General features: G+C 39.6%; 3 protein-coding genes across 3 annotated transcripts; 1 reads left to right on the top strand and 2 right to left on the bottom strand.

The window, feature by feature from the left end:
* The first annotated feature begins 2,028 nt into the window (after positions 1-2,028).
* cyp33 (peptidylprolyl isomerase cyclophilin-33) lies at positions 2,029-5,585 on the top strand. Its single transcript, XM_073079524.1, has 5 exons — positions 2,029-2,377; positions 2,731-2,916; positions 3,798-3,998; positions 4,860-5,032; positions 5,433-5,585. Exons 1-5 carry the CDS (start codon positions 2,168-2,170, stop codon positions 5,575-5,577), a joined length of 915 nt encoding a protein of 304 aa, XP_072935625.1. The 5' UTR covers positions 2,029-2,167; the 3' UTR covers positions 5,578-5,585.
* Positions 5,586-17,124: 11,539 nt separating this feature from the next.
* Positions 17,125-19,571, bottom strand: LOC140747557 (uncharacterized). The gene has a single exon (XM_073080091.1). It carries the CDS (start codon positions 19,569-19,571, stop codon positions 17,367-17,369), a length of 2,205 nt encoding a protein of 734 aa, XP_072936192.1. The 3' UTR covers positions 17,125-17,366.
* A 3,921-nt stretch (positions 19,572-23,492) lies between these two features.
* LOC140747551 (uncharacterized) lies at positions 23,493-24,882 on the bottom strand. Its single transcript, XM_073080061.1, has 2 exons — positions 23,581-24,882; positions 23,493-23,525 (listed from the first exon to the last, which is right to left on the bottom strand). Exons 1-2 carry the CDS (start codon positions 24,868-24,870, stop codon positions 23,493-23,495), a joined length of 1,323 nt encoding a protein of 440 aa, XP_072936162.1. The 5' UTR covers positions 24,871-24,882.
* Between the last annotated feature and the right edge of the window lie 2,068 nt (positions 24,883-26,950).

The raw sequence follows: 26,950 nt of genomic DNA, 5'->3' as shown, positions 1-26,950 counted from the left end.
CATGCGTCGCCACGCCAGAAATCGGTTTTACGTGCGGCTATAGATGTTTCACATCAATATACTCTATGTAAACTTAACTAGATAATTTACTAAACATCCTGTTCAATTACATCAGTGAATTATAGGTTAGTGAAGTAATCTATTTTTTAAATACAGCGTATGTTAACGAGAGTGATTTTTTTAATCTGTCTAAATTACACGGCTGTATGGATGTAATTTCTTGCTTCCAGTTTTAATTGATTCTTTATGTTACGATTGGATAAACATAGGTGATTTGAATTTTAATTTGTTTCGACGAGACCTATTTGCTTTCATAGATAGTTAATAGATCATTTTACTAGTTACCGGGTTTAGGGGTTTTCCTTTTGGCCTAATTATGTTGTAAGCAATGATATATAGTTATCTACACTAATATTATAAAGAAGAAAACTTTGTTTGTTTCGTTGTAATGAATAGGCTCAAAAACTATCTACAGGACCGATTTTAAAAATTCTTTCACCATTCGAAAGCTAAATTATCCACGAGTAACATAGGCTATATATTATATGAAATATATTAGATAAATAGATTTTGAGGCGGTACAAAGTTTGCCGGGTCAGCTAGTTACCTATATAAATGGTTGTAAATATACCTAAAAAATATTTTTAAAATATCGTGCATACTTACCAATTTCTGCTGAAGGCTTGTTTGCTATCAGAATCATTATTCGCCACACCGTTTACAAGTTTAAACACAAGGATTGTTGGATTTTCTAAAGCTTAACCCTTTCGAGCAATATATCGGTCCAAATAAAATATAATCATAATTATTTTTCTGTTGACGGCATAATTTATGTCTTCGAGTAAGTTTTAAGAGTCCGTATTTCTGCTGTGTATTACTGTTTCATCTAAAAATAAAAGATAGGTTATTTGTGCGAGTAATATTTTCTAAACAAAACTTGAAATTTCCTTTTAAAACTACCTATACTAATTTCCCGCTCAAAATGAACCTCTTGTAAAGAAATTAAATTAAATAACAGATTAAAAAGGCAGAAAATTTGTAGTGCCAATTGCTTATTTTTTTTAATAATTTATCTAAAAATGTATCTTTTTTAAACTGTAACTTATTGAGCTGTAGTATAACAAAAAGTGTACACTTGTAATATTTGAGGTTATGAATTTTATTTACAAACATTACTTCAATTTGGTGTAACAAACTATTGCTGTAGTGCCAATCTATAATCAATTGTTGTAAAAATAAAGATTTTGTACAGAAAAATAATAGATTTTAATTATAACACATTTTCATCAAAATAGATTCGTTTGTAATTAAAACAAACCTCGACATTGAACTTAACTGATTTTTAATTATAACACATTTTCATCAAAATAGATTCGTTTGTAATTAAAACAAACCTCGACATTGAACTTAACTGATTTTTAGCTTCAATATTATGTAAAAACTATTTATTTTTAATTAAAAAATGTTCATTTTTATTTAAACTAAGTCTTAATTTTAAAATATATTGAGTGTGTAAGATTTGTCGTTGTTGTTTTATTATTATAAAATATAGTTTTGTCTATGGTAGTTGGATGCTTCCACTGTGTAATTATAAAGCTTGCAAAAGTCTTTGGATTTAAGGTTCTTCGTTCTTACTAAATATTACTTATCACAATGATTACAAGATTTAATTTAATTTATCATAAAATTAATCAGATATGTTTTTTAATACATTGTCGACCCTTGCAGTTTAATTATAGTTATTCCTATATAGTATTACTTGGGGGTTAGGTAGTATTACATATATTTTTCATTGGGGAATATACAGTATTATGGTGTAAAGAACAATATTGTTATTATACTTATATTGGATTGATTGATAATTTTAATCAATTTTGGTGGTACGAAGTTCACCGTTTCATCTGATTAGTAAATAAAATGATAGTTGCGATCGTTACAGATCCAAGGTGGAATACAAAACAAAAACCATAGAGTATATCTATGACACAAACCACAGACGTACAATGTTTTTTCTACACTAGGCTTGTCAATTGTCATTTAGACAGAACAGATAGTGACGTAAAAAAGCCCCGGTATTTGAGGTTATGAATTCTATTTATAAACATTACTTCAATTTGGTATAACAAACGTACTTTTAGTTCTTAATTAAGTTAATACTTTTACTAAAATGACAAGCAAGCCTAATTCAAAGCGGACAGTTTACGTGGGTGGTCTAGCTGACGAAGTAGATGAAAAAGTGTTGAATGCAGCGTTTGTGCCTTTTGGAGACTTAGTGGATGTGCAAATACCTTTAGACTATGAGACTGAGAAGCACAGGGGCTTCGCGTTTATTGAATTTGAAAATGCCGAGGATGCCGCGGCCGCTATTGATAATATGGTATGTATAAATAAAAACCTTAGTAGTTTAATTCTAGGAAAAAGATGATGTCGTTTTCAGGTACTTATTACATTGTTTTTTCTTATAAGCCCTTTTAATGCAAATATATGGAATTATATTATTTAGAAAGTGTAATAAACCTTGTCCTGTATATTTGATTTGATTGGTATTTGGTACTTTAAGACTTCTCTTATTATTAACAGTTTAAATGATAAATATTAAAAAATAAAAATAAATTATAATGAATTTTTCTTTATTCTTGAATGAAACTTTATTCCAATTACTATACTTCCAGTTTGATAATCCTAAAACCATAAGACAATATTGCCAAAAAATATATCTGTGCATTCCAGAATGATTCAGAGCTCTTTGGCCGAACAATCAGAGTGAATGTGGCTGCACCACAGCGCATTAAAGAGGGCTCCACAAGACCAGTCTGGTCAGAGGACAGCTGGCTTCAGAAACATGCTGGCGAGACACTACCTATTAACAAGGAGAATGAAAGTGGAGAAGTTACTAATAAGAGTGATAATACTAATGTAAGTTTTAGTTAAGTTTCAATTTTTTCTTTATAATATAGGAGTAGCAGACAAGCATGCAGTCCACCTGATGGTAAGTGGCTACTGCTGCCCATGGACATCTGTAATCAACCCCTGATAGGATTACATAATTCCTACCTGAGGTCGGTCACAGATGTGCCGCTATTCTTGAGGACTAAGCTGGAATGCCTCGGTAAAGTATGTCTCCCTTATCATGCCCTTCAAACCAGAACACAGCAGTTATAAATCATAAATAGGTGTGGAGCCGGAGTTGAACCATAAAGGTAAACCACCTTCAATTTACTTACTAGAAGGTGACATAATTGTTTTCTATAACATCAAGTGTCTTGGGTATACGTTAGATGTAAATGCATACACTTATTTAACCATCAAGTCTCTTGAAAGATTTACAGTTCAACTAGGTAGACTTATTATTGGCGATTTGCATTGGGGACTTGATGCATTTGGTTATGATATTGAAATCTCACGATAACCACATGATTTAGTGTTAGTAAGTTGTGTTTAGTTGCTATATTGAGTGTCTAAAACTAGTTGCAACTCAAACCCAGGTGTGAGAGTGTTTGATTATTAGATCTTATTAGCCTATGGATTTACCGGCCTTGTTCTTGCTAGCAGAAGTAGAGGCAGCGCTTGTCTATATGACACTGTTGTAACTGTAATTCTCAACACTTATGCCTGTTTTAAAAAGATGAAGGAATGCCAGTAGGCATTGAGTGTGTATCTTTTTATAACCATTTATTTTGATGGATATACATAATTAAATAAATCATAATATAAAATGTAGGCATTGATTCGATACATGTTACATTTGAACTAACAATTAACATGTATACTGAATTCCAATTTTCCGATATTTCCAGATACCAGCCAAGCCAGCAGAGAAGAGGAATCCACAAGTATACTTCGACATCAGTGTCGGGAAGCAGGAGATCGGCAGGATCATCATGATGCTCCGAGCTGACATAGTGCCCAAGACTGCGGAGAACTTCAGGATGCTCTGCACTCATGAGAAAGGCTTTGGGTACCAGGGCAGCAGTTTTCACAGGATTATACCAGATTTTGTATCCTTTTTCTTATATAATTTACATTGTATAATATGTCATAATAATATACTGCTTAATTATATTGCTTGATGCAGTCCATCTGATGGTAGTTGGCTACTGCCAGCTATGAATATCTACAATTAATACCCTACAAAATTAGAGACTTACCAGAGGCACTTGCCAAACATAGCACAAACATTTGAACACATGCTTGAACACAGTGAAACTCCAGTATTTGAGTATTTGTTCAAAGCTTGCACTTTGCCATTTGGTGTCGGTTCTTTCAGCGCACAACAAAGCGTTCAAACTTCAAATATGTGCGGAGTCCACTACACATGCGCAAAGTCCAGTTGCTAGGAGACATGAGAGACAGGTTAAAAAAATTAAACAAATAAGTGTTCAAATGTGTGAGCAAAGTCTTGTGCAAATATTTGTTTATATTTGGCAAGGGCCTGAGATCTGACACAGATGCATTGTTACCCCCAATGACTATTAAGTTAAAACATAAGTACATATGGCACCCTCAGTAATATAAGGGACTAACTCAAAATTTTTGTTAATCGGGATTTTAAATATGGGCATAAAATGAAATTCTCTACCAGTTAGCGCTGACAGAGAGAGAAAAGGACAACAATGAACCTATTATTATATATGTGTCTCTCTCACATTCCCTCCGCCCGCCACCCGCTCTGCGTGCTACAAGGAATCTTTGATTGCGATTTCCCGAAAATCTACTTTTTTGGATTGTGCCCCTATATTACTGAGGGCGCGATATGTCTACCTTTACACACATTTCAAAGGCGACCATAGCAGCACTTCTATTATTAGGCAGGAATAGATACCTTGTCTTTGTAAATATAATCCTTAACCACCCAAAAGATGTGTCAAGGCGGCGACTTCACGAACAACAACGGAACGGGCGGCAAGTCGATATACGGCCGCAAGTTCGAGGACGAGAACTTCACGTTGCGACACACTGGCCCGGGTATACTGAGCATGGCCAACTCTGGGCCTAATACAAATGGGTCGCAGTTCTTCCTGTGCACTGCTAAGTGAGTATATTTGCTTAGATTATTTTGTAAAAAGCGCTTTGCTTTGCAAGGTAAGCGTAAAGAGTAAAAATTGTTAAGTGGAAATATATCATAAAAATGACTGTACTGGCAAGTGCAAGATAAAACATGGTAAGTGGATAAGACTTCAGTAGTAAAAAGATAATCAGAATATTTGGTAAGTGAGCCGCAATGCAAAATACATCTAAGCGATAGAAATCAATTTGCAATATCAAGAAGAAAACAGAAGCACCACCACCATAGCTATTTGTGTCATATAAATATTAGTCCCTATCGCGTTCTAATTTGAAGGATGTAGTCTCACTTCATCACTTATAAGAGGCATTTTAATTTAGATCTTTTAGAAATTTTATTATAAAAAATATTTCTTTCTTTTTTTTAGAACTGATTGGCTTGATGGTAAACATGTGGTGTTCGGCCATGTCATATCAGGATTGGATGTTATGAAGAAAATGGAGAGGTACGGCAGTAAAAGCGGAACGACGTCAGCCAAAGTGATAATAAGCAATTGTGGGGAATTACAGTGATTTTGTTATGCTTGAGTTTTATTCAACCACCTTTTTAAGATTACACCTATAGATATGAATATTTATTATTAGTTTGCAAAAAATGAGTATACAAAAAAGATTTTCAAAAGTTATTTGAAGTCTACCGATACGCCCTTGGCCAGCGCGGTGGACTATGGCCTAATCCTTCTCATTCTGAGAGGAGACCGGTGCCCATCTCTGTGACAGTAATGGGTTGGTGATGAATGATCATACACTGTATCTGATGCTAAGTACTGTTGCCCGTGGATATCTGTAATCAACTCCATACAGAACAGAGGTTTTATCTGAAGCCGATCACAGATACGATGCCATTCCCGAAGACTAAGATCGTCGCCGCATTCAATCAGCTGGCATCCACATTTTTCTACTTAAAAATGCATAGTATAAAGTAATAATATAATAACAATACAGCACATACAGAACATTTTTTGCACTATGTTGTGGATATGATGGACACAAGTTATGACTAAATCCTCAGAGAGAGCAGAATCCGGCAGTGGGACATTTATGAGCAGAAAAGAATCTACCATCTAAGGACTTCTTTCACATATTATAAGATGATGTTCAGCTAAATCTGATCTTGGTATATGCTGGCACCACAAAGTAGACATGAAGCAATTCATCAACAAATATTTATAGCTATCGATTCGAAGCCGTATAGATCTAAGTACTTGTAGACATAACTCAGGAACGCCGGTTGAAAGTTTGGCAATTGGCTGTAAACGAAAATTACTAGCCCTTAAGTACTTGGGAAGTTTAGGAACGATTTAGGAGGTAAATATTTGTAAAACGCGATGGTAATTACACTAAATCTTTAATTAAGAGCGTGGGAATGTTTTGTCACGTGTTTGAACGGCTTGAAAGACTTGAATATTTTGCACCTGATTTGTGAACATCCGATAAAAAATATTTCTCTTATATTTAGGTATCAGACGTAATCTAAGCGTAAGATGTGCTCGCATTCGTCCATATAACGCCCGTTATTAAACTATCTTTTTTTTTTATAACATAGGAGTAGCAGACGAGCATGCAGTCCACCTGATGGTAAGTGGCTACTACTGCCCATGGACATCTGTAATCAACCTCTGATAGGTTTAAATATTCCTACCTGAGGTTGGCCACAGATGCGCCGCTACCCCTGAGGACTAAGCTGGAACGCCTCGGAAAAGTCTGTCTCCCTTACCACACACTTCAAAACGGAACACAGCAGCGCCTAACACTGCTGTAATTAGGTAGAAATAGGTGTGGCGGTGGTGCCGCCGGAGTCGAACCACAAAAGGTTCTACCACCTTCAGGTATAAATAGGTGTGGCGGTGGAATTTATCCAATGTTTTGCTTAGGTACGACAGAAATTGCCAAAGTTCAATATTTGTAAGGCAAAATTGGAATAGGAATAAATTGCGTATTAATAACGGCGTTGAAAACTTAGCTATGCATGAAAATCAAGCAGTCCTGTCGAGAATTTTAACATCACTATTATCTATGATCACATCATATAGTTTAACTACCTCGCACAACCCTGAGGGAAAGTCGCCCTGATAGCGGTGTTTTGCGTTTGGTACCTACTCGTACCTTTTATGCTAAGGGTTGTGGTATGCCAACTTTTTTAATATAACTTCTATATAGTTTTCAGGGACAGTAATTTATTTGTAATCAATGCAATCGTGGTTCTTACTGGCTTATTTAGATCACCGTATTTTTTTTTATAGGTCGATAATACGTATCTATTAGTAATTATATATAGGTACCTATGCACACATAGGTACCTATGCACATAGTAAGAAGACAATCTTTCAGTTATAAGTTTATGTAGCCATAAACTTTCATATTAAGTTTTCAATAAAAATATGGTGACTCGTAAATTCAGATTATTGCCCGCATTATAACCGGGGAAAGTAGCAAAAAATCACATTTTAATTTCCTCTCTTCGGTCCGAACTTTTTTGGCTACGTTCCAATACAATAAAGCGACGTGTTCTGTTAGGTAACCCAATTTTAAGTTTTTATTTAATATCTACCTTTGATTAAAATAAAATGTAATCAACAAACGCAACATCTTTTTTTATAATATAGGAGTAGCAGACGAGCTTGCAGTCCAACTGATGGTAAGTAGCTACTGCCGCCCAAGGACATCTGTAATCAACTTCATATAGGATTAGTTCCCTAACTGAGTCGGTCACAGATGCGCTGCTACCCTTGAGGACTCAGTTGGAACGCTTCGGTCTGTCTCCCTTACCACACCCTGTAAATCAGAACACATCAGTGCTTAAGTCTGCTGTTATGAGGCAGAAATAGGTGTTGAGGTGGTGCCGCCGGAGTCGAACCACAAACGGTTCTAACACCTTCAATATAATTGATAATATATTTAAATTAAAGTGGCGAATAGGCGTTCAGGTTTTCGTCAGCCCATTGAAGTCCCACTGCTGGGTATGGGTCACCTTTATGACGTTAAGTATGACTATTAAGTATATAGGTTTCTTCACGTTGTTTTTTTAACCATTTAAGTAAGTCATAAATAAATAAGTAGGTAGGTAATTCATCTTATTTCCACCTTCCAACAGCTAATTAATTTCTAAGACTCCACATAACTTTGATAAATAAGATTTTTAAAGATTTTAATTATTTAAAGTTGGCGTGTGTGTCAGTAGACTCTGATAAACATTTTAGAAAAGTCCCAGGAGTCTTGTCTTTGGCTGTTTTTAAATGAAAATGATATTTTTAATGCGAGTATCATTTAAAAATATATATACGAGAGGTTTAAATTAAGGTAAGGCGTTAATAGATATATAAGCAAATACTTCAGAGAAAGTTGTAGCTTTGAAAATTTAATCAGAAAACTTTCACAAGTTTCCGAGTTAGGAAAAACATCCGACTAAATCGCTTCATTAACGTTTATTGATATTGGCCCGCGAGTTTAACGTACGCCAATAATAATTAAGAGAAGATAAAATCTTAACTGCAAGGCGTTTCTGGTATCTGATAGAATGGGATGATTGCTAGTAGATTAGAGGTAGAACCCATTGCGGCTTCATAGGGCCTCCATAGGGACTTTACCTAATAACAGTAGGGCTGTGTTTGAAGTGTGTGGCCTGGGAGATGTGCTCGTTATTCGAGGCAGTCCAACTTAGTCTTTAGGAGTAGCAACGTATTTGTGGTCGATCTCAAGAAGGACTTTTATCGTATCTGGTGTTGGTTACAGATGTCCATGGGCTATAGTAACTTACCATCGTATGGACTACATGCTTTTATTTTATTTATTTATTTATAAAATCCACAGCCACATTACACAGGCATCCTTATCTTACTTTATAAAACTAAAGTCAATAACGGATTTACATTTTATATACATTAATCATACACCTGTCACTAAATTACACACAGGTACAGCATGTTATTGTGTGCGTGGTGTGTGTGTGTGTGTGTATGGGGGTGTATTGGAGTATGTATAAAAATATAAATATATAGCTATTGATATTGATATTGCTATTGATGCTCGTTTGTTTCTTCTATATTATATAGGTACAGTGGTCATTGGTGTCGGAGCCTTTAATGGCGTAAAGTACACTCAAGTTAACGACAAATCATTAGCATTTTTTTTCTCTCACACCATTAAAATGGAGGCCATTTTTTTCTGTATAGTGGTACTATTACAGACTGATACTCAGCGGAATCTATGTATCTAAGTACCTATAATGGTATTGTATCGTAAAGAATATCATCTGTAATTAAAATTAACTTTTTTGAGTTTCTCATTAGTATTATTCTTATAAAAGATCTCTATTTGATACACAGATTTATTACCTAAAATAAATATCATTCAACAAAGACAGGAGAGTTATAAAAACAAAAATACATAATATTACCTTATCATTATGCCCGCACATAAAGAAAATGATATCTCAATATAAACCATAATACGAGTACTTTGGGAGCAAGAATAAAGCCTTGGGTTTAATTCCGTGTCATTATTTCAGAGAGTTAATAGAGAGTAATAGAGAGAGAGAGAGAGAGAGAGAGATAGAAAGTTAGACAAAGAGTTATTATACGATTTGCTTAAAATATGTATGAGTATAACTCATGTTTTCTGTCAACAATATATTTAAGTCGTGGACGTTAAAATTAAATTGGTAAATCAAAGCTTAAGCATAGCTTAGCTTAGATCTGCTAGCTTTTTTAAGTGGAAGGATGCTAACTAAAGCTTAGGGCTAGAGATGCGAACTAAGAATTGCGACCCCTGTAGGTAGGTAAATATTTTCATAGCATATTTTACCTGCTTCGAGTCTACGCCAAACATTTAGTCCGCTCTGAATATAGAAACGAGTTGCGTCGCAATAGCAAATTGTAGGTACGAGCGGGACGAAGACAGCGCGAGACCCCCCGGTACGTCCGCTGCCCGCTCTCGCCCACGGATACATAGCTGCGCTAGTGTGCCTTTACTGTTGCTACGGAGTATATGCTTGTAGTTGTGTTTGACCGCATTGGCTCTATGACTATACTTGCGCACAACAATTTCAGAGCGGACGAGAAGTCTGGCGCTAACTATACCGTAGCTTACATTCCACCTCGCACACCGCTTAGGCTCCTCGTACTCTAGTGGAAGTCACCCTAATCGTGTGTAGCTCTCGATGTACAAGTCAACTCGTTTATTAGCAGTTTTAATTCGGATCGGGAATTCCTCGGTGAAAAAATTTCATTTCACAAAGGGATGATTAGTTAAACAAGCAGTGTTTGAAACAAAATGTTTGCTCTAAAGGGTTTTGTTTTATACAGTTTTCCCCGCTGAATTGGTCGGTCGGAATGGATATATTGCTTTTTTAATCTACAACTCGTATGATTTAAATTGGTTTTCGAAGCTATAAAGTGTTTATTGCGTAGATATATGCTTCAGTGTAAGTTTTTATTGTTTACGGATACTGTAAACAATAAAAACCCTTACCCTGACACTTACATTGTCTTAATTTTGACTCAAATTGGAGTCTGTACCCTTAGTATGAGGTTTTACGTTTTTACAAAAATGAATGTTTTTGTATTTGTTTACGTATTTCCCATACATTTCCAATCAGTTCTGATACAGTCCCGTAGGGGCGGGGCGGGGTCACATATATTTTTTATAACATTGAAGTAAGGAGTATGCATATAACCCGATGGTAAGTTGTCATTGTCGCAATAACACCTGTAAACAACTCAGTTTACATAGAATCAGATCTATTTAAAGAGTAGGCAATATATGCAGATGTCCAAAAGCCCATCGGATCTTCGAAAAGGTTTAACACTTATGTTTTATGTTCTATAATAAACAAGACCACGGCTTATCGTGCTCAACGAAAGACGGACATTCACATGACAGTATGCCAATATTGGTCATCCATCAAATTTAAGACCGCGCCCTACGTTACTTAACTTAGTATTTATAGTCCGCGCCAAAGCGCTAGTCCGTTCTGAAGTTGTTGCGAGCAGGTGTAGTCATACAATTTGCTATGGCGACGCGATTCATTTCTATATTCAGTGGACTAGCAGTTTTACGCGGACTATACTAGTAGAATTGTAGTTTATCAAAATACTGCGAGTTTTATATTATTTTAAATGAAGACTTTTAGGCAGTCGCTTGACATGAAGACAAGTAGCTATCTGCTATTATTGAAGATAAATATAAGAGTCTTTAGCCATCTAAGATCAGTCCTAAGTACCTTCTACGTTTTAATATAAACCAATTTTCATATTCGACAACAATATTGTTTAATAGCGATTTTTTACAGCGTTTGTAATGTAAATGTAGCATTTCGGGATAAATCCTTTCACCAGACTTTGTTATGCAAATGTTAAGCCGCTTTACGAATAATTCTGTTTTACTTAACGCCTACGTTAAATTCTCAATATGCTGTTTCGTCATATTAGATTTTTATTAACAATTTTTTTTTTTTTTTTTTTTTTTTTTATAATGTAAGAGTAGCAGACGAGCTTGCAGTCCACCTGATGGTAAGTGGCTACTGCTGCCCATGGACATCTGTAATCAACCCCAGATAAGATAAGATATTCCTACCTGAGGTCGGCCACAGATGCGCCGCTACCCCTGAGGACTAAGCTGGAACGCCTCGGAATAGTCTGTCTCCCTTACCACACCCTTCAAACCGGAACACAGCAGCTCCTAAAACAGCTGTTATTAGGTAGAAATGGGTGTGGCGGTGGTGCCGCCGGAGTCGAACCACAAAGGGTTCTACCACCTTCAAATTAGATTTATGTTTGCTGTCGATCACTACTTTTTAGTGAATATCCATTCTATAATAGATATATCTCTGTTTCTCCACTACGTATTTTTACCTAACAACAGCAGTGTTAAGCGCTGCTATGTTCTGGTTTGTGGGGTGTGGTATGAGAGATATACTTATCCGAGGCTACCCAACTTAGTTTTTAGGGCTAGTATTGCTACTACACTTAGTCGATCTCAGGTAATACTCCAATCTTATCTGGGGTTGACTACAGATACTCCGCCAAGGAGACCATTAACCACGGATCTGCTTTGGCAGTTGCCACTTATCGTTAGGTGGACTGCATGTTCGTTTTCAAATGCTTTAGTGTAAAAAGGGTGTTTTTTTTATAATGTAAGAGTAGCAGACGAGCATGCAGTCCACCTATATGCAGACGGTAAGTGGCTACTGCCGCCCATGGACATCTGTAATCAACCCCAGATAAGATAAGATATTCGAGGTCGGCCACAGATGCGCCGCTACCCCTGAGGACTAAGCTGGAACGCCTCGGAAAAGTCTGTCTCCCTTATAACACCTTCAAACCGGAACACAGCAGCGCCTAACACGCTGTTATTAGGTAGAAATAGGTGTGGCGGTGGTGCCGCCGGAGTCGAACCACAAAGGGTTCTACCACCTACAAAATGCAGATTCATTACGTTAACGGCGAGAAAATCTAAGTCTATATTTTAGGCAGTTTATCACCAGGTGGAACAGGTTGTAAGTGTAGTTTATAGTGCCTATAACTTTGTAAATTCGTAATATTTGACCTAGTTATGCCGGCTGAGACAAGGTAGACGGCATGCCGGGAATTCACCAAAGGAGATTTGTTTCTGACCGTGCAAATATCTTTGGAACTTTGTACCTACATTCGTGTTATAAATTGCAAGTGGTACCACTAAACAGTTTTCAACGTTACTTATTGTTAAAAAATTGACTATCTACACTCATAGCCCCACACCAGGATTGCCTGTGACGAGGGTGTCATGAATTTACATAAAGAAGAAACACAAACTTCCAGAGCCAAAACAGATTAGGAAATTCAACATTCCTATATCTGTCTGGCCAGGGATTGTACCGGGAACCCTTTGCACATCAGACCGGTATAGTTCCCGTTTCACTACGTGGGTCCACATTCTTAAAGCTTACTTTATAAATTACAAGCTGATCCGGCAAACGGTGTGTTGCCATATAAATAAAAAAATGTTAAGGGTGAACAACCCTTATCACTTAGGGGTATGAAAAATAGATAGTAGCCGATTCTCAGACCTACTGAATATGCATATAAAATTTGGTGAAAATCGGTAAAGCCGTTTCGGGAGAGTCCGGTAACTAACATTGTGACACGAGAATTTTATATATAAGATTTATTTAGATTACGTAATGAACCTGATGGAAAATGGTCATTTTTGATTGGATATCTGTAGGTGTAGGTAATCAACCCCTACGACTAATAAGGTTGGCCATAGGACTTAGTAAGAATGCCCCGTTTAATTGTCCCTCGTACCACATTCTTCTATACATTATTATATTATTTAATGCGCTCATGTAATATAGCTACATAGAGAATGCTGGGCATTTAGTTTACCTTACGTAACCTTTAGCTCAATGTGAATAATCAATTAAAATACTTAAACAAAATTAGCTCCATCTGATGAGATTACCTAAGTATACTTTAAACAATACCTCGTTAGGTAAGAGTTTAAAAAGAAGTGTACGATTTTATCGGGCTTAGATAACACAGAATAAAAAAGTTGAAGCATTTAAAACTCAAATGAAATGAAAGGTGCAAACTCTTATAACTATTGTTGCCTATATTTAACTCGTTCAGTAGCATTACCATGAGTTGGCATAGAAACGCCACTATAGAAATGGTAAATAGAAAACTATTGTCATTTTGCTAGTGAATAACATAACTACTATCGTTACGGTATTTCTTGACAACGTCTGTCAAATTAATGACTCATGGGACTGAATTTGTATGGCAATAGATCATAACGACATTCGCTAGCGATTTGATTTCGATAGGTTTTTTACGTATCGAGTTATGTCACTACGGATTTTAGTTCTACGAGTAACCACCAGAGGCGCTGTACAATTTTTCATACATTTATTTTACGCAGTCGCTAGCTTTTGTAAACTCATGGTAGTCCTACAGAGACGAGAACAATTTTATTACGTGCGTAAAACGGCCTTTGTTTCAAACTTTTTAAAGGTTTTGTGCTTTTAGAATGTTGTAGCTATGTAGCTTTTGTTAAAGTGATACATAATCAATTATTGTCCCACTGCTGGGTACGGGTCTCCTTTCAGAGTTAGAGGCGTTTAGGCCATAATTTACCGCGCAGGCCAAGTGCGAATTGATTTCATCTGAGGACGTTTTTGTTCAAAAACTTTCAGGCGTGTAGGTTTCCTCGCCATGTTTTCCTTCACAATGGTGAACAACTGTATAAGGATACTAATTTATTATTAATTTCTAATACATACATAACTTTTAATAAATAAGCGCTTAATAAAACTGTTATAAGGTAGACATACCAAGGTGCGGTTGTGCTGGATCAGCGAAACCACGAAGGAAAGAACACATACAAACGTAGGTATCACACCGGTTTATGTTCAAAGTGTAGTGGTCATGATATCTGTTTATGATAAAACTGTACTAACTCCGGAATAAGTCAATGATGGTTATAAAAAAGTGTGGAACTCATGATTTTAAATCGAATCTATTAAACAAATACAGGTCTGTGGTCCACTGCGATTACAATATTTTCAGTCTTCTAACAAAGTTTAGTGACGTGTAACGTGAAGAGTTCTACCGTAAGGTAAGGTACAATAACCTGAAAAGGTAGCTAAGAATTTTACGATAAAAACGAATTTTATTTTTATTATTCTAACTTTACAAAGACAGGTTGCGATAACTTTGCGATAAAACTATAAACTCGGTCCTTTCTTGAACCCACTCAAACAAATCTCTTATTACTCGCAAGCCGGTCGCATACTAAATCTACCATTTGGATTCACATCTAAAATTCAGAAAGTTATACTTATTTCATCCCACGAAGTCTCTTCATGTAACCACTAATACTTGCAGAATAAGGCTGAAATAGCCTCGAAGATGGTCCTTACGATTGTTTTAACTATACAAACTGATTTGAATTCATGTCGTCGAGATACTGTTTGTTAATTTACATTCAGAAAATTTCAATTAAGGTATCAAATTGATTGTACAATTATGCTTGAGACAATATCCGAAAACAAATTAAGCGCTTGGAAGAGAGTCAATGTGGCCTAAAATGTACAGAGCGAAACATCGTAGATAAATTTCATTGACATTTTTAAATTTTGATCCTAAATTGATATGAAAGAACATTTTAATTGTTTTATACGAAAGAGTGGTTTAATAATATAGTATGTCTATATTTATAACGTCAATGAAAACTTCATTGAATAATTATCATGAGAACCTTCAAAACATCTTTAAAAACTGTGGAAAAATATTAATTTATAAATGAACTAGCTGACCCGACAAACGTTGTGTTGCCATAAATAAAAAAAATATTAAGCGTGAACACCATATAAAATTTGGTGAAAATCGGTAAAGCCGTTTCAAAGGAGTACGGTAACTAACATTGTGACACGAGAATTTTATATATAAGATTATGCTTCTGATGGGGCTACTGATTTTTTATTATAATTTGCACTTTAATATATTTTTGTTGATATTTTAATTGAAGCATCAAATTTAATAGTTCTGCAAAAATAATTTATGCCTATGCGTAATCCTTGAACTAGATTTAATTTGAGTCTAGAAATTAATGTAATTTTAGCTGGATTCATTACGTTTACGTTAATTTGGGAGCGTCGTAAAATAGAAACCGTCTAGACGGCTAATAGTAAAAATAGTACAAAAATAAAATAAGGAACGCAAAAGTACTGTCTTCTTAAATCACAATAGTTTATCTAACTACATTGATAGTGTCATGGTTAAATCTTGACTTCTCAATCTGGAGGATTGCGGTTCAAATCCCAGGCATGCACGTCTGAAAAAATAGGTAAACAAAAAAAACGCCTGCTTGAAAATAAAGCCTGTGTTTCTTTCTAAATCCAACGACGCCTCATCAATTCGGACTGTAGAGCGCATCAATAAATTAACATACAAACATGCATACATACATACATACAAACGAAAGCTCGAAAAACAGTACCCTCTACAACCGGGTAAAAAACAATATCATTTAACTCTTGCAAAATTTAATTAGTAACAAATTTTAATTTATAATAATATTGTTAAATTTTGCTAACTTCATACAGATAGAACACACTGGACTGTAGTATGTACATAATATCTGTGTAATAACTGTGTTTTAGCAAGCAAATCATAGATTAGTAAAAATTACTCACTCTTAACAAGAAAATGTACCTAGTTTTGAGAATTGAAATAGTTGCGTAAAAATGTTTTGCCACGTCTCTGTGCTAAAATGTCCCTAAATATTTGAAATAATTATTTATTTATTATGTAAATTACGCAGTATTAGTTATTTATTCGTAAATTTTCTCTAGAAATGTTTTTATTTGTCAAGAATTCAAAAAAAGAACTTACTAATAAGCCGTTAGAGGCTTCATTCAATTTCAAGGCGGCGAAGTATCTTTACTAATCTATGAAGCAAATAAAGAATTTGAATTGAAGCGTCATTTTAAGTGCCCTTCTTCAGTAATTTGATTATATCAACACATGAAATGAGCTACATCGTGTCAATTCCCTTAGTACATACGTATCAAGACATGTCTAATTAAGGAAGTCATCGGGACGTAATGGACTGGAGTAATGCGGAACCACTGTACTGGATAGCTTAATAGAAGGGTCTCTTTGTTTTGGCGTGGACAAGCTTTTTATTAACGTTGAGTACGATTGGGAGTTGGATGGGTGGTTAGTGGCTACATTTGAAGGTGGTAGAACCCATTGTTTTTTTTTTGATATATTATTAGAATTTTATTGCAACAAAGTTTTATATATATTTTTAGGAACCAGAAGTGTAAAATTAAAAAAAAAAAGAACACACTTACAAACGATTTTCTTATATTTAATTAAATTATTAAATTACCACTAAGCACAGTTTATTAATCAATTCTAACCAAGTTACAATCGAATTTAAGAAGGAAACAATCAACTACCAAACATAAATTGACATTGAACAAATCATAAAACCGTTAATTTGAATTATCGACCAAGTACACGGAGAACCTATCCTTACGAGCGCCGACCAGCAAATGGGCTGCCTGACCGTGCTGATTTTCTTCTTCCAGGGCCTCTTGTGGCCCTGAAGGTGTCCTTTAAGGCTTCGCCTTCTTCAGGAGGAGTGCTCCCGCTGCCCGTTACTACAGGCAGGTCATTGGGTTGGTAGACAGGGAGTCCCCTGTCTTGCCTATTTGGTTGCGATTGGTATGGTGCTGCTGGTGCTGCAGGTCTATCCATCGATTTTTGTTTCCCTGCCTTCTGCAGGGGGAATCTTTGTTTCTGACGTAGGGCCCACTACTCGCAATGGGCGGACATCTTTATGATGCCGCTCCGAATAGCCGGCCCTACGTCGAGGCCCTCACTTATGGCAGTTATTACTTGCTGCAGCATTTGGGACAGGTCCTGCAGCAGCTTCAGTTGTGTGTTGCAGGACTCCCTGTTGCTCCCCCGGCTCTGCTCCTCTCTGGGAGTGGGAGCGGGGGTTGTGGCGATCCGTACCTTTTTCTTGGGCTTCTTCTGGGCAGCGGGAGCTGGTGCGGGTGGTGCTGGAAGGGGGGCGGCCTTAGCCTTCTTCCTCCTTCTCCGGCTCCTCTTGGGAGCTCCGCGACGGTCTGTTGGTCCGTTGGCTGCGGCCATGAGGGAGCCAGCCTGATGCTGCTCGACCTCCGGCTGCGGCTGTACAGGACCGGCCGACGGATTCAATCTTGGCCTCTCTATCGGTCTGGTGGAGAGGGCGATCATGCCGGCGCGCTTGTTGCGCGCCTCCCGACGAAACACCGGGCATGCGGTGTGGTTCGCGGGATGCGGTCCGCCACAGTTCGCACAAGTGGCAGGTTCCTCTAGGGGTCTTGGGCAATCGTGGGCCGCATGCTGCTCCCCGCAGCGCACGCAGGCCAAGTGTCGGTGGCAGTTGTGCGAACTATGTCGGAACTGCTGGCAGCGGTGGCATTGGGCCGGTCCTTTTTTCCCGCGCCATGCCTCAATCTTGATACCGGGCATACACAGCAGTTCTCTCACTGCGTATATACCCGGTAAGAGGTCTTCTGTCCTTTTAAGGATAGCCAGGTGGATGCAGCCGGGCCGTCCTCTGCGGGCCCGGATGGCGCGGGCGTACTCGGGCGAGTACCCCAGGTCGCGGAGCTCTTCGACGATGTCCTGCGGGTCCGTGTTTGCTGGCAGCCCCCTGATGGCCACCTTCAAACTCTGTTCCTTGGGCAGGGAGTACGTGTACCAGGAGATTCTCTCCCGGGCTTCTAGGTCGGTGAGGTACGACTGGATCAGCCTGTACTCACCGACATCCTTCGGGGAGAATCTCACTCCCTGCCCGAAGGGGCGTGCATTTGGTGTTCTCCCTAACTGCTCCTTGAGCACCTTGAGGTGTTGGTGCCAGTTAGGGAGTTTTTCCACTATGAGTGGAGGGAATCTTCCGGCAGAGGGGGCTGCTGTAGGCGATGTGTTGATGCCCGGTTGCGGCTGCGGCGGCGCGGCGGGGGGCGCGCTTGTGGACGCAGTCGCGACGGCTGTTGCTGACCGCGCGTCAGGGGTGCGCGGAGTTGGTGAGGTCATCTTCGCGGCGGATGGCGGGCGCGATGCGCCTGCTGTCGCTTCCGCGAACGAGAGGGAGGCCGGCGTTGGTGAGGCGCACGGAGTGGCGGTCTGTTCTTGGGAGTCGCGAGGGCCGGGGTCGGAATCGCTCCGTGTCACCCTCGGGTCCCCGCTGCGGCTGCGTAGTCGTGGGTCTCGGTGGCTCACGCGTTTTACGTGCGAGACGTCGGGCTCCTCTTCCGGGCTCCTCGGACGCCTCCGAGCACGATCGGCGTTGAGGCTGTCCCAGAACGCGTGGATCGCGTCCAGTTCAGGCCTCGGTCCTTCCTGGGTGGTCTGGTTGATGTTGGCTGCGCAGACATAGTCAAGCAGACTCTCCGTTATGTCTTCCGGGCAGTACTCATCTTCCCGGAGGAGCTGCATCCTCACCAGCTCTTCACGTCTCCTCCTAGTTTCCGGAGAGAACTCCGAAGCCCAGTCAGAGGCGGATGCCGGGGGGCGCTCGACTCCAGGGGTGGTTTCTGCCGGCCCTGCTTGTTCCGCGATGATGATGCGGGGTGGCGGGAAGGCTGGGCGCGACGGACGCGCGGCGGGTGTCGACGGAGTCGGTTGCGTCGGCGTCGGCGTCGGTGTAGATGTTCCTGGGCGCGTGGAATCCGGCTCGCGGGGCCCAGCTGGGCGCGGCGGAGCGGGGCTCGTTGGGCGCGAGGGTCCCGGCGACCGCGGCGTGGATGGGGGAGCGCGCTGCACGCCAGTGAGCGTCTCCGCTGATCCACGAACAGGCGGCGCAGGGACCCCCGGCGCCGAAGATGGGATGCGGCTGCTGCTGGCACGGCTGGTGGTGCTCGCGGTCTCGCTCCGACTGGTGCCGGGGCGACCGCTGGCACGCGACGAGTCGCGCTGCGGCGGGGTTGGTGCGGCTCTGCCGCGGGATTTTCCATGTTGTTGGGGCATCTCGCCCTCGCTGTGCTGGCGCCGCGTCCCGGGGGGCGCGGCGCGGATGCGGATTAGCTTGATGCTCCCCTCAGGCGATGATGACGCGCTGTCCCTTTCTCACCCGAATATTGAAAATATTCGGGTAGAGAAAGATATCAGATGCGGTGCACACGAACGAGAAGTATGGGCGCGAGATGCAGCGATCCGGGCTGCCTATACCTGCGCGAGGCTATTTATAGGCGGCAGGTGACGTTAAATAAAAGTCAACCCGCAAGATCCTGACACGGCCTCTCCTGACCGTGACCGGCCTCGGACACTTCTTCAGCAACAACGTCCTCTACAGCGTTGGTGGGAGGCTGGGCGGAGGGTCCCGCATCTGCGAAATCATTATCCTGATGGTCATCACCTAGAACAGTAACAATTGTTTGCATTAGTTAAAAAATCCCTTTGTTAATTTTGCCTATTCAAACATTCATCTCACATTCAAGGCCCTCATTCATCAAGTAATTTAAAGTAAAAGTTTCACAACCATAACAATTAGTAAGTCGTTCATCGTCTTACATTCATCACTCTGTACGGCCGTACTAAAACCCTTACATATCAATTGACACATCTTCATATGTCAATTGACATGCCTGCTAACCAAATGTACCGCAGCACATTTGTGAATGTGTGGACAGCTATACCGCAGCAAGTGTCACCCCCACATTCCCTGAACTCGCCCCGCAGTTCGAGCCCAGTATTATCGGATACCGCAGCACCGACCCTGGAATGTGTCACCGCAGCGCACATCCAGTATTCTCAACAAGTACCGCAGCACAAGTTTTATCAAAATAATTACTTCTTCGGGGTACCCCTCTCATGCGTGGTAACGCCACACATTCTTTCCATCAGCGAGGTTAGTCGCCGATGTTCACATTCGTAACTGTAACATAAAGTAAAACAATTACTCACATTCAAAGAAAGATGCACACGTATCCGGGCACCATTCTCCCTTCCAGGGAACCATATATTGGGCTGCTGCCTGTGTTGTTTTCCCTCGAGCACCGGTTAATAATTTAAGCTCATATCTGTCACTTGGCAAAACTTTAGTGACCTGATAGGGTCCTCTCATCCCCGAGTCTAGCTTGCCCGTGCTCTGGGAGTACTTTATCACAAACACCAGGTCTTGAAGCTTGAAAACCCTTGGAGGTTTCCGGTGCCGGTTTACACGAGAGTCTTGTTTCGTTTGGTTGTCTCTCAGCATCTCACTGGCCCGAGCTCTGCATAACTCGCGCCATGCCTCGCGATTAGGGTGAGCGTCTTCTACTGCGACGTCTCGAACCAGGACGCGCAGTGCAGGAGTGGTCGCATCAGTACCGATCAATAAGTTTACAGCAGAATGTTTGGTTGTTTTTTGTTTCGTTATGTTTAAGACTAATTGAAGTTTCCATAAACAATCGGACCAACAAGTATTTTTATTGCTAACATCTATACGAATCATATTTAACACAGTACGAATATAACGTTCTGCCTGGCCATTTGCATGATGCATCTCAGGCGTGATATAATGAATATCACACCCCATATCATTCATGAATTTAACAAAACTAGAGGCTTCGAACATACGTCCGCGATCACAAATTAATAACTTTGAAACACCAAACAAAGAAATTGCGTTGTTAAAAACACGTTTTAACTCATCTGTATCTTGTCTATGCATTGGATAGAGCAAAGTAAATTTAGTAAACGAATCAATAATAATAAGAACGAATTTATACCCGTTAGATTCGGGTAAGGGACCTAAGACGTCGACGTGGATCGTATTAAAGGGAACGTCCGGCTTTTCCCATGACGTAATCGGCTGTTGAGGAGCTCTAGGAACACGTTTCTTTGACATACAAACAAGACAGTGAGACACATACTTATTTACAAAAGTCCTAAGTCCGGGGAACCAAAAATGTTTTAAAATCAAATGTAATGTCTTTTCAGCTCCGATATGTTCATGTTCGTCATGAAAAATCCTTAGAAGGCTCAGTCTGTGACCTTTTGGGATATAACATAATAGGCGTGGCCCCTCTCCAACGGGAGTGTAACGATAATAAAGTAAATCATTTTGACAGACATACCTCTGCGGATCCAAGTTACCATCGTTTAATTTCTGAATTAATTCTTGAGTCTCGTTATCCGCATTCTGAGCTATTTGGGCCCAGTTGCGAGGTTTGTCAATATGATTCACTTGCGCCGCTGGTGGATTCCTGCTCAGGTAGTCAGCGTGCTGCATTAGAACGCCTTTTCTATATTCAATAGTGAAATTGTAGTCCTGTAAATAAATCCACCAACGCGCCACTCTGGGTAGTAAATCCTTTTTCCGTTCTGTAGCCTTTAAAGCGTTACAGTCCGTAATAATCTTAAATTCAATACCAATGAGATAGTGTCTTAGATATTGTAACGCCTTAACGACTGCCAACGTTTCCAACTCATATGAGTGATATTTACACTCTGCCCCCTGCGTAGTTCTGCTAAAATAAGTAACTACGCGCTTCTTACCATCACTATGAGTTTGAAGTAACACGGCGCCATAGCCTACACTACTTGCATCCGTGTGGAGCTCCGTAGGCAAGGCGGCATCAAAAATTGCAAGTACAGGCTCAGTAGTAAGTTTTTCAATGAGATACTGTCGAGCAGATTCCTGTTCTGAGCCCCACTCAAATTTAACGTTCTTCTTCAGTAAATGAGAAATACTTGCAGTTTTTGACGCATAGCCCTCGATATAGCGACGGAAATACCCCGCCAACCCTAGGAACTGACGTATCTGCTTTACATTGCCTGGTATTGGCGAGTTTACCAAAGCTGCCACTTTACCTGGACTCGGCCTGACCTGACCGTGAGAAATGATACGGCCAAGATATTCTACCTGTTGTGTCAGAAATGAACATTTCTGGAGATTGATTGAAAATCCAGCATCTGTCAATGTTTTTAATACCTCGCGTAACAACGTAATGCCATCTGCAATAGTCTCGCTCATCAATAATACGTCATCAACATAGACTAACATAGTGGTGTTAATGATCCTTTGGTAGACCGTCGGAGAATTACATAGACCGAATGGCATCTTCACATATTCGTAGTGACCTTCAGGGGTCACGAACCCAGTTTTATGTATAGAGGCCTCATGAATCGGTATCTGGTGAAAACCAGAGGCCATATCTAAGCAGGTAAAGAATTGCGAAGACCCTAAGCGGTCTATGTGATCCTCAATGAGAGGCAGAGGATACCTGTCTTTTATTGTGATCCTATTTAGCGCTCGGAAGTCGACGCATAACCTATTCGAACCATCTTTCTTTTTAACTAGTAAAATTGGGCTGGCATATTCTGATTCTGATTCTCTAATTATTCCTTTGTTTAATAAATCGTTAATTATTTCTCTGACTTTGATTTTTTCCTGATAAGATAAACGGTAAGGGTGGTATACTACAGGCGTATTGCTAGTGAGGTTTATGTGCATCTGCCCTGTAGTTACTGTTGTAGTAGCCGTACCAGATATAAGAAATTTAGAAAATTCATTAATTACTGTCATTAAAGAAATGAGCTCCTCACCTCTGAGTGGTGTGTTGACGTTATTAGTTAACACTTTCTCAACTGAGTTAATTTTTGAAATGCTATTGGAAGTATGGGTCAGATATTGTTTATCTTTGGTCCGATAATAACTTATGCCGTCTCGGTTTAATACGTCCGTGCCAATAATAATAGGGGTATTCATGCAAGAAGCGGGTACAATCACCAAATCAATGTCAAAAGAAATATTCTCAAATTCGATAGTCAAAGTGACATATTCGCGACAAGATATTTCTATATCACCTACACCTTTAATAAGGCATTCGCTAAACTTACGCTGACAGGAAAACAATTTGATAATGTCTGACGCTATCAAAGAAATGTTTAACGCCCCGCTATCTATCAAGACATCCACGGGGACGCCTTGAATAACCGCTGTAACAATATCGTTGTTCTTAGTGTCGCTAGTTATCTCTTTACATAAGTTCACCTTCCTATTCTGATTATTATTATTACGAGCCTCCGAACGTTCTTTAAAGAAACAGTTGCTTTCTTTATGTCCTATCATTTTACAGAAGGTACAAGTCGGTATGGCTGACTGTTTAGTCGCACTTTCCGATTGTCTAGAATTATTCTGCGCATCTAGTTTCTTTAAACAAGTGAAACTCTTATGTCCAATCCGACCACATGTGTGACATTTCGGAGCCGGCATGCCTACTTTACGCGATTTCGTAAAATGCGAGGGTAAACGAGAATCTAATTTTGTTCGAGCAGGTTTAACGTAAATGGACAAAAATGAGACTAAATTTTCAACAGATAGTTCAGCATTAGCGGCCGCTGCACGCACCTGCGGGTCCGTTATTCCACGAATAATAATTTGCACCATGAGATCATTACTCAGCCCCTTAACTATTCGCAAACGCAGTAACGAACGTCGAGCGTATTCGGCGTACGTCGAATACTTATCTGAAGTCGTATTCATGACTTCATAGAGAATATTTGCATAGTCCAATTTACGTGGACATAACGGGGTGAATTCTAACCTAAAATTTGTCCATGACCGATCATTAGTGACCCACTCATTAAGCCAGGTTTTTGCGTCACCTTTTAAACAATTAGAAACTCTCGAAAGACATTCTGTATCACCCCAACCGTTTGCGACTTTAGCCCGTTCAACCTCTTCGCACCATACCGCGATATCGTGGATTAAAGGGTCGAAATTTGACACAAAATAATTTTGAGACTTATTTTTAATCGCGGTACCCAAAAGTTCGACTAATGCACTACTCACGGAAGGCGCGTTCAAGCTTTGTTGACTAGTGTCGAGTGGACCCGGGCGTAACGACCTTTGAGATTCATCTAATGAATTTTCCTCTATAGCGTTAAGACGTGAGATTATCGAGTTCAATGCTTGTTTCACTGAAACATCGCGACGCGAATGTGACCGCCGTGAACGCGAACGCGAGCGCCGTGAACGCGAACGCGAGCGCCGCGTGCTAGAGCGTGAGCGAGACCGTGAGCGGTTACACTTTCGCTTACGTTGTCGAGAACGACCGCGAGACGAGCGCCCAGACATTTCAGGCGTATAACCACGAGAACGAACTCGCCTGCGCGAACGGTTTCGAGACCTAGACCGGGATTTCTCGGATGTGTTATACCTAGATCGACTATGCGCTCGTTCACGCGAATCACCCCGCCCCCGAAAACGCTCAACACAACGCTCACGCTTACGATAATTTATATCCGAAGACCTACTACGAGACCGCGAGGTCCGAGGCATTGTTTTTGATAGCTGATTGTTTCCTTACTGTGGACACAGGCCTATCCCACTTCTGATTTTAGGAACCAGAAGTGTAAAATTTTTAAAAAAAAGAACACACTTACAAACGATTTTCTTATATTTAATTAAATTATTAAATTACCACTAAGCACAGTTTATTAATCAATTCTAACCAAGTTACAATCGAATTTAAGAAGGAAACAATCAACTACCAAACATAAATTGACATTGAACAAATCATAAAACCGTTAATTTGAATTATCGACCAAGTACACGGAGAACCTATCCTTACGAGCGCCGACCAGCAAATGGGCTGCCTATACCTGCGCGAGGCTATTTATAGGCGGCAGGTGACGTTAAATAAAAGTCAACCCGCAAGATCCTGACAATATGTACTTTACAATATTCATAAAAAAACATATTTACAATACCTATATTATAAATATATTTATGTACATATATACAAAAAGGAATAAAAAAAAATAATAATCACTATAAATAAAACAAGCCATCTAAAATACCTGTGTGAGGCATGGTTCCCAAAACGCTGGCCGCCGCCAGCTCTTTGATCACCAGAAGCAAGGACAAGTCTGGTCGACATATCTGACATGAATTTCTTCATATCAGATGACCATGGACCTATTGTCTCCACTGCAAGCGCCGCAAACAAATAATTATCCAATATATTACTATATACAATATATAGTACCATATGTGTAGAGTCTTACAAATTAATTAACTGTTGGAAGATGGAAAAAGATGAATTAATTACCTACCTACTTATGACTTACTTAAATGATTAAAAAAACAACGTGTAGAAACCTGTATATAATTAATTATTCTTAAAAAAATCTCGGCACGGTTATGTTTAGAAACCCTTTTTTCATAGAGGTGACCCATGCCCAGCAGTGGGACTTCAATGGGCTGACGAAAACCTGAACGCCTATTCGCCACTTTAATTTAAATATATTATCAATTATACTGAAGGTGTTAGAACCGTTTGTGGTTCGACTCCGGCGGTACCACCGCCACACCTATTTCTACCTAATAACAGCAGTGTTAAACGCTGCTGTGTTCTGGTTTGAAGGGTGTGGTGGGAGATAGGCTATTCCGAGTCGTTCCAACTTAGTTCTCAAGGGTAGCGGCGCATCTGTGGCCGACCTCAGGTAGGAATATCTAATCCTATCTAGGGTTGATTACAGATGTCCATGGGCGGCAGTAGCAACTTACCATCAGATGGACTGCATGGTCGTCTGCTACTCCTATATAATAATAATAATAATAAAAAAATCCATTTAATTCGAAATCAAAATTGTGCACAATAGACAGTGAAATATACTTTTCAGACATATAAGTGTAGGGGTAGTTCATCGACACCCATTACCAAGTTGTGCACACATTATAATTATAATTATAATTCAAAACCAAAATTGTGCACAATAGACAGTGAAATATACTTTTCAGACATATAAGTGTAGGGGTAGTTCATCGACACCCATTACCAAGTTGTGCACACATTATAATTATAATTATCATTATAATTCAAAACCAAAATTGTGCACAATAGACAGTGAAATATACTTTTCAGACATAAGTGTAGGGGTAGTTCATCGACACCCATTACCAAGTTGTGCACACAAGTTAGCAACCCTTATTTAGCTTTAGACATTTTCAGAGGATATATTTTCCATAACAATAGGGGTCGGTTTCCATAATCTATCTAGAGTGCGACGCACTGAAAACTTTCAGGAAAGTTTTCACTAACTTTTTATATCTAAATTGAAAATAAAGGGTTGTTCAGAGTGTTTCCGAGTGGCGACTCCATTATCATAAATTGAGAAGTTTTACTAAAATTTATCTTTATGTATCTATTTTTGAATTCGATGTTCTCATAATAAGTGCTAGAATATTTTTTATCGATATATTTTATCTGGACTCCGTTAGAGTGTTTGACTATGAATAATAAATGCTTTTTAGGGTTCCGTACCCAAAGGGTAAAAACGGAACCCTATTACTAAGACTTCGCTGTCTGTCCGTCTGTCACAGGGCTATATCTCCGGAACCGTAATAGATAGACACA

The sequence above is a fragment of the Epargyreus clarus genome, unplaced genomic scaffold (genome assembly GCF_041222505.1).
Source record: "Epargyreus clarus isolate Ecla_fem2 unplaced genomic scaffold, WU_Ecla_fem_2.2 ptg000014l, whole genome shotgun sequence".
In the NCBI taxonomy this organism is placed as follows: domain Eukaryota; kingdom Metazoa; phylum Arthropoda; class Insecta; order Lepidoptera; family Hesperiidae; genus Epargyreus; species Epargyreus clarus.
The sequence above is the reverse complement of the archived record's forward strand: the minus strand, read 5'-3'. Positions and strand labels throughout refer to the sequence as shown.

Coding starts and splice junctions, on each gene's coding strand:
- cyp33 (XM_073079524.1), top strand. CDS start 2,168: ATGACAAGCAAGCCTAATTCAAAGCGGACAGTTTACGTGGGTGGTCTA. Junction 2,378..2,730: donor CGGCCGCTATTGATAATATG/GTATGTATAAAT, acceptor TGTGCATTCCAG/AATGATTCAGAGCTCTTTGG. Junction 3,999..4,859: donor ACAGGATTATACCAGATTTT/GTATCCTTTTTC, acceptor ACCACCCAAAAG/ATGTGTCAAGGCGGCGACTT.
- LOC140747557 (XM_073080091.1), bottom strand. CDS start 19,571: ATGCCCCAACAACATGGAAAATCCCGCGGCAGAGCCGCACCAACCCCG.
- LOC140747551 (XM_073080061.1), bottom strand. CDS start 24,870: ATGCCTCGGACCTCGCGGTCTCGTAGTAGGTCTTCGGATATAAATTAT. Junction 23,526..23,580: donor ATAATAATCAGAATAGGAAG/GTGAACTTATGT, acceptor ATATTGTTACAG/CGGTTATTCAAGGCGTCCCC.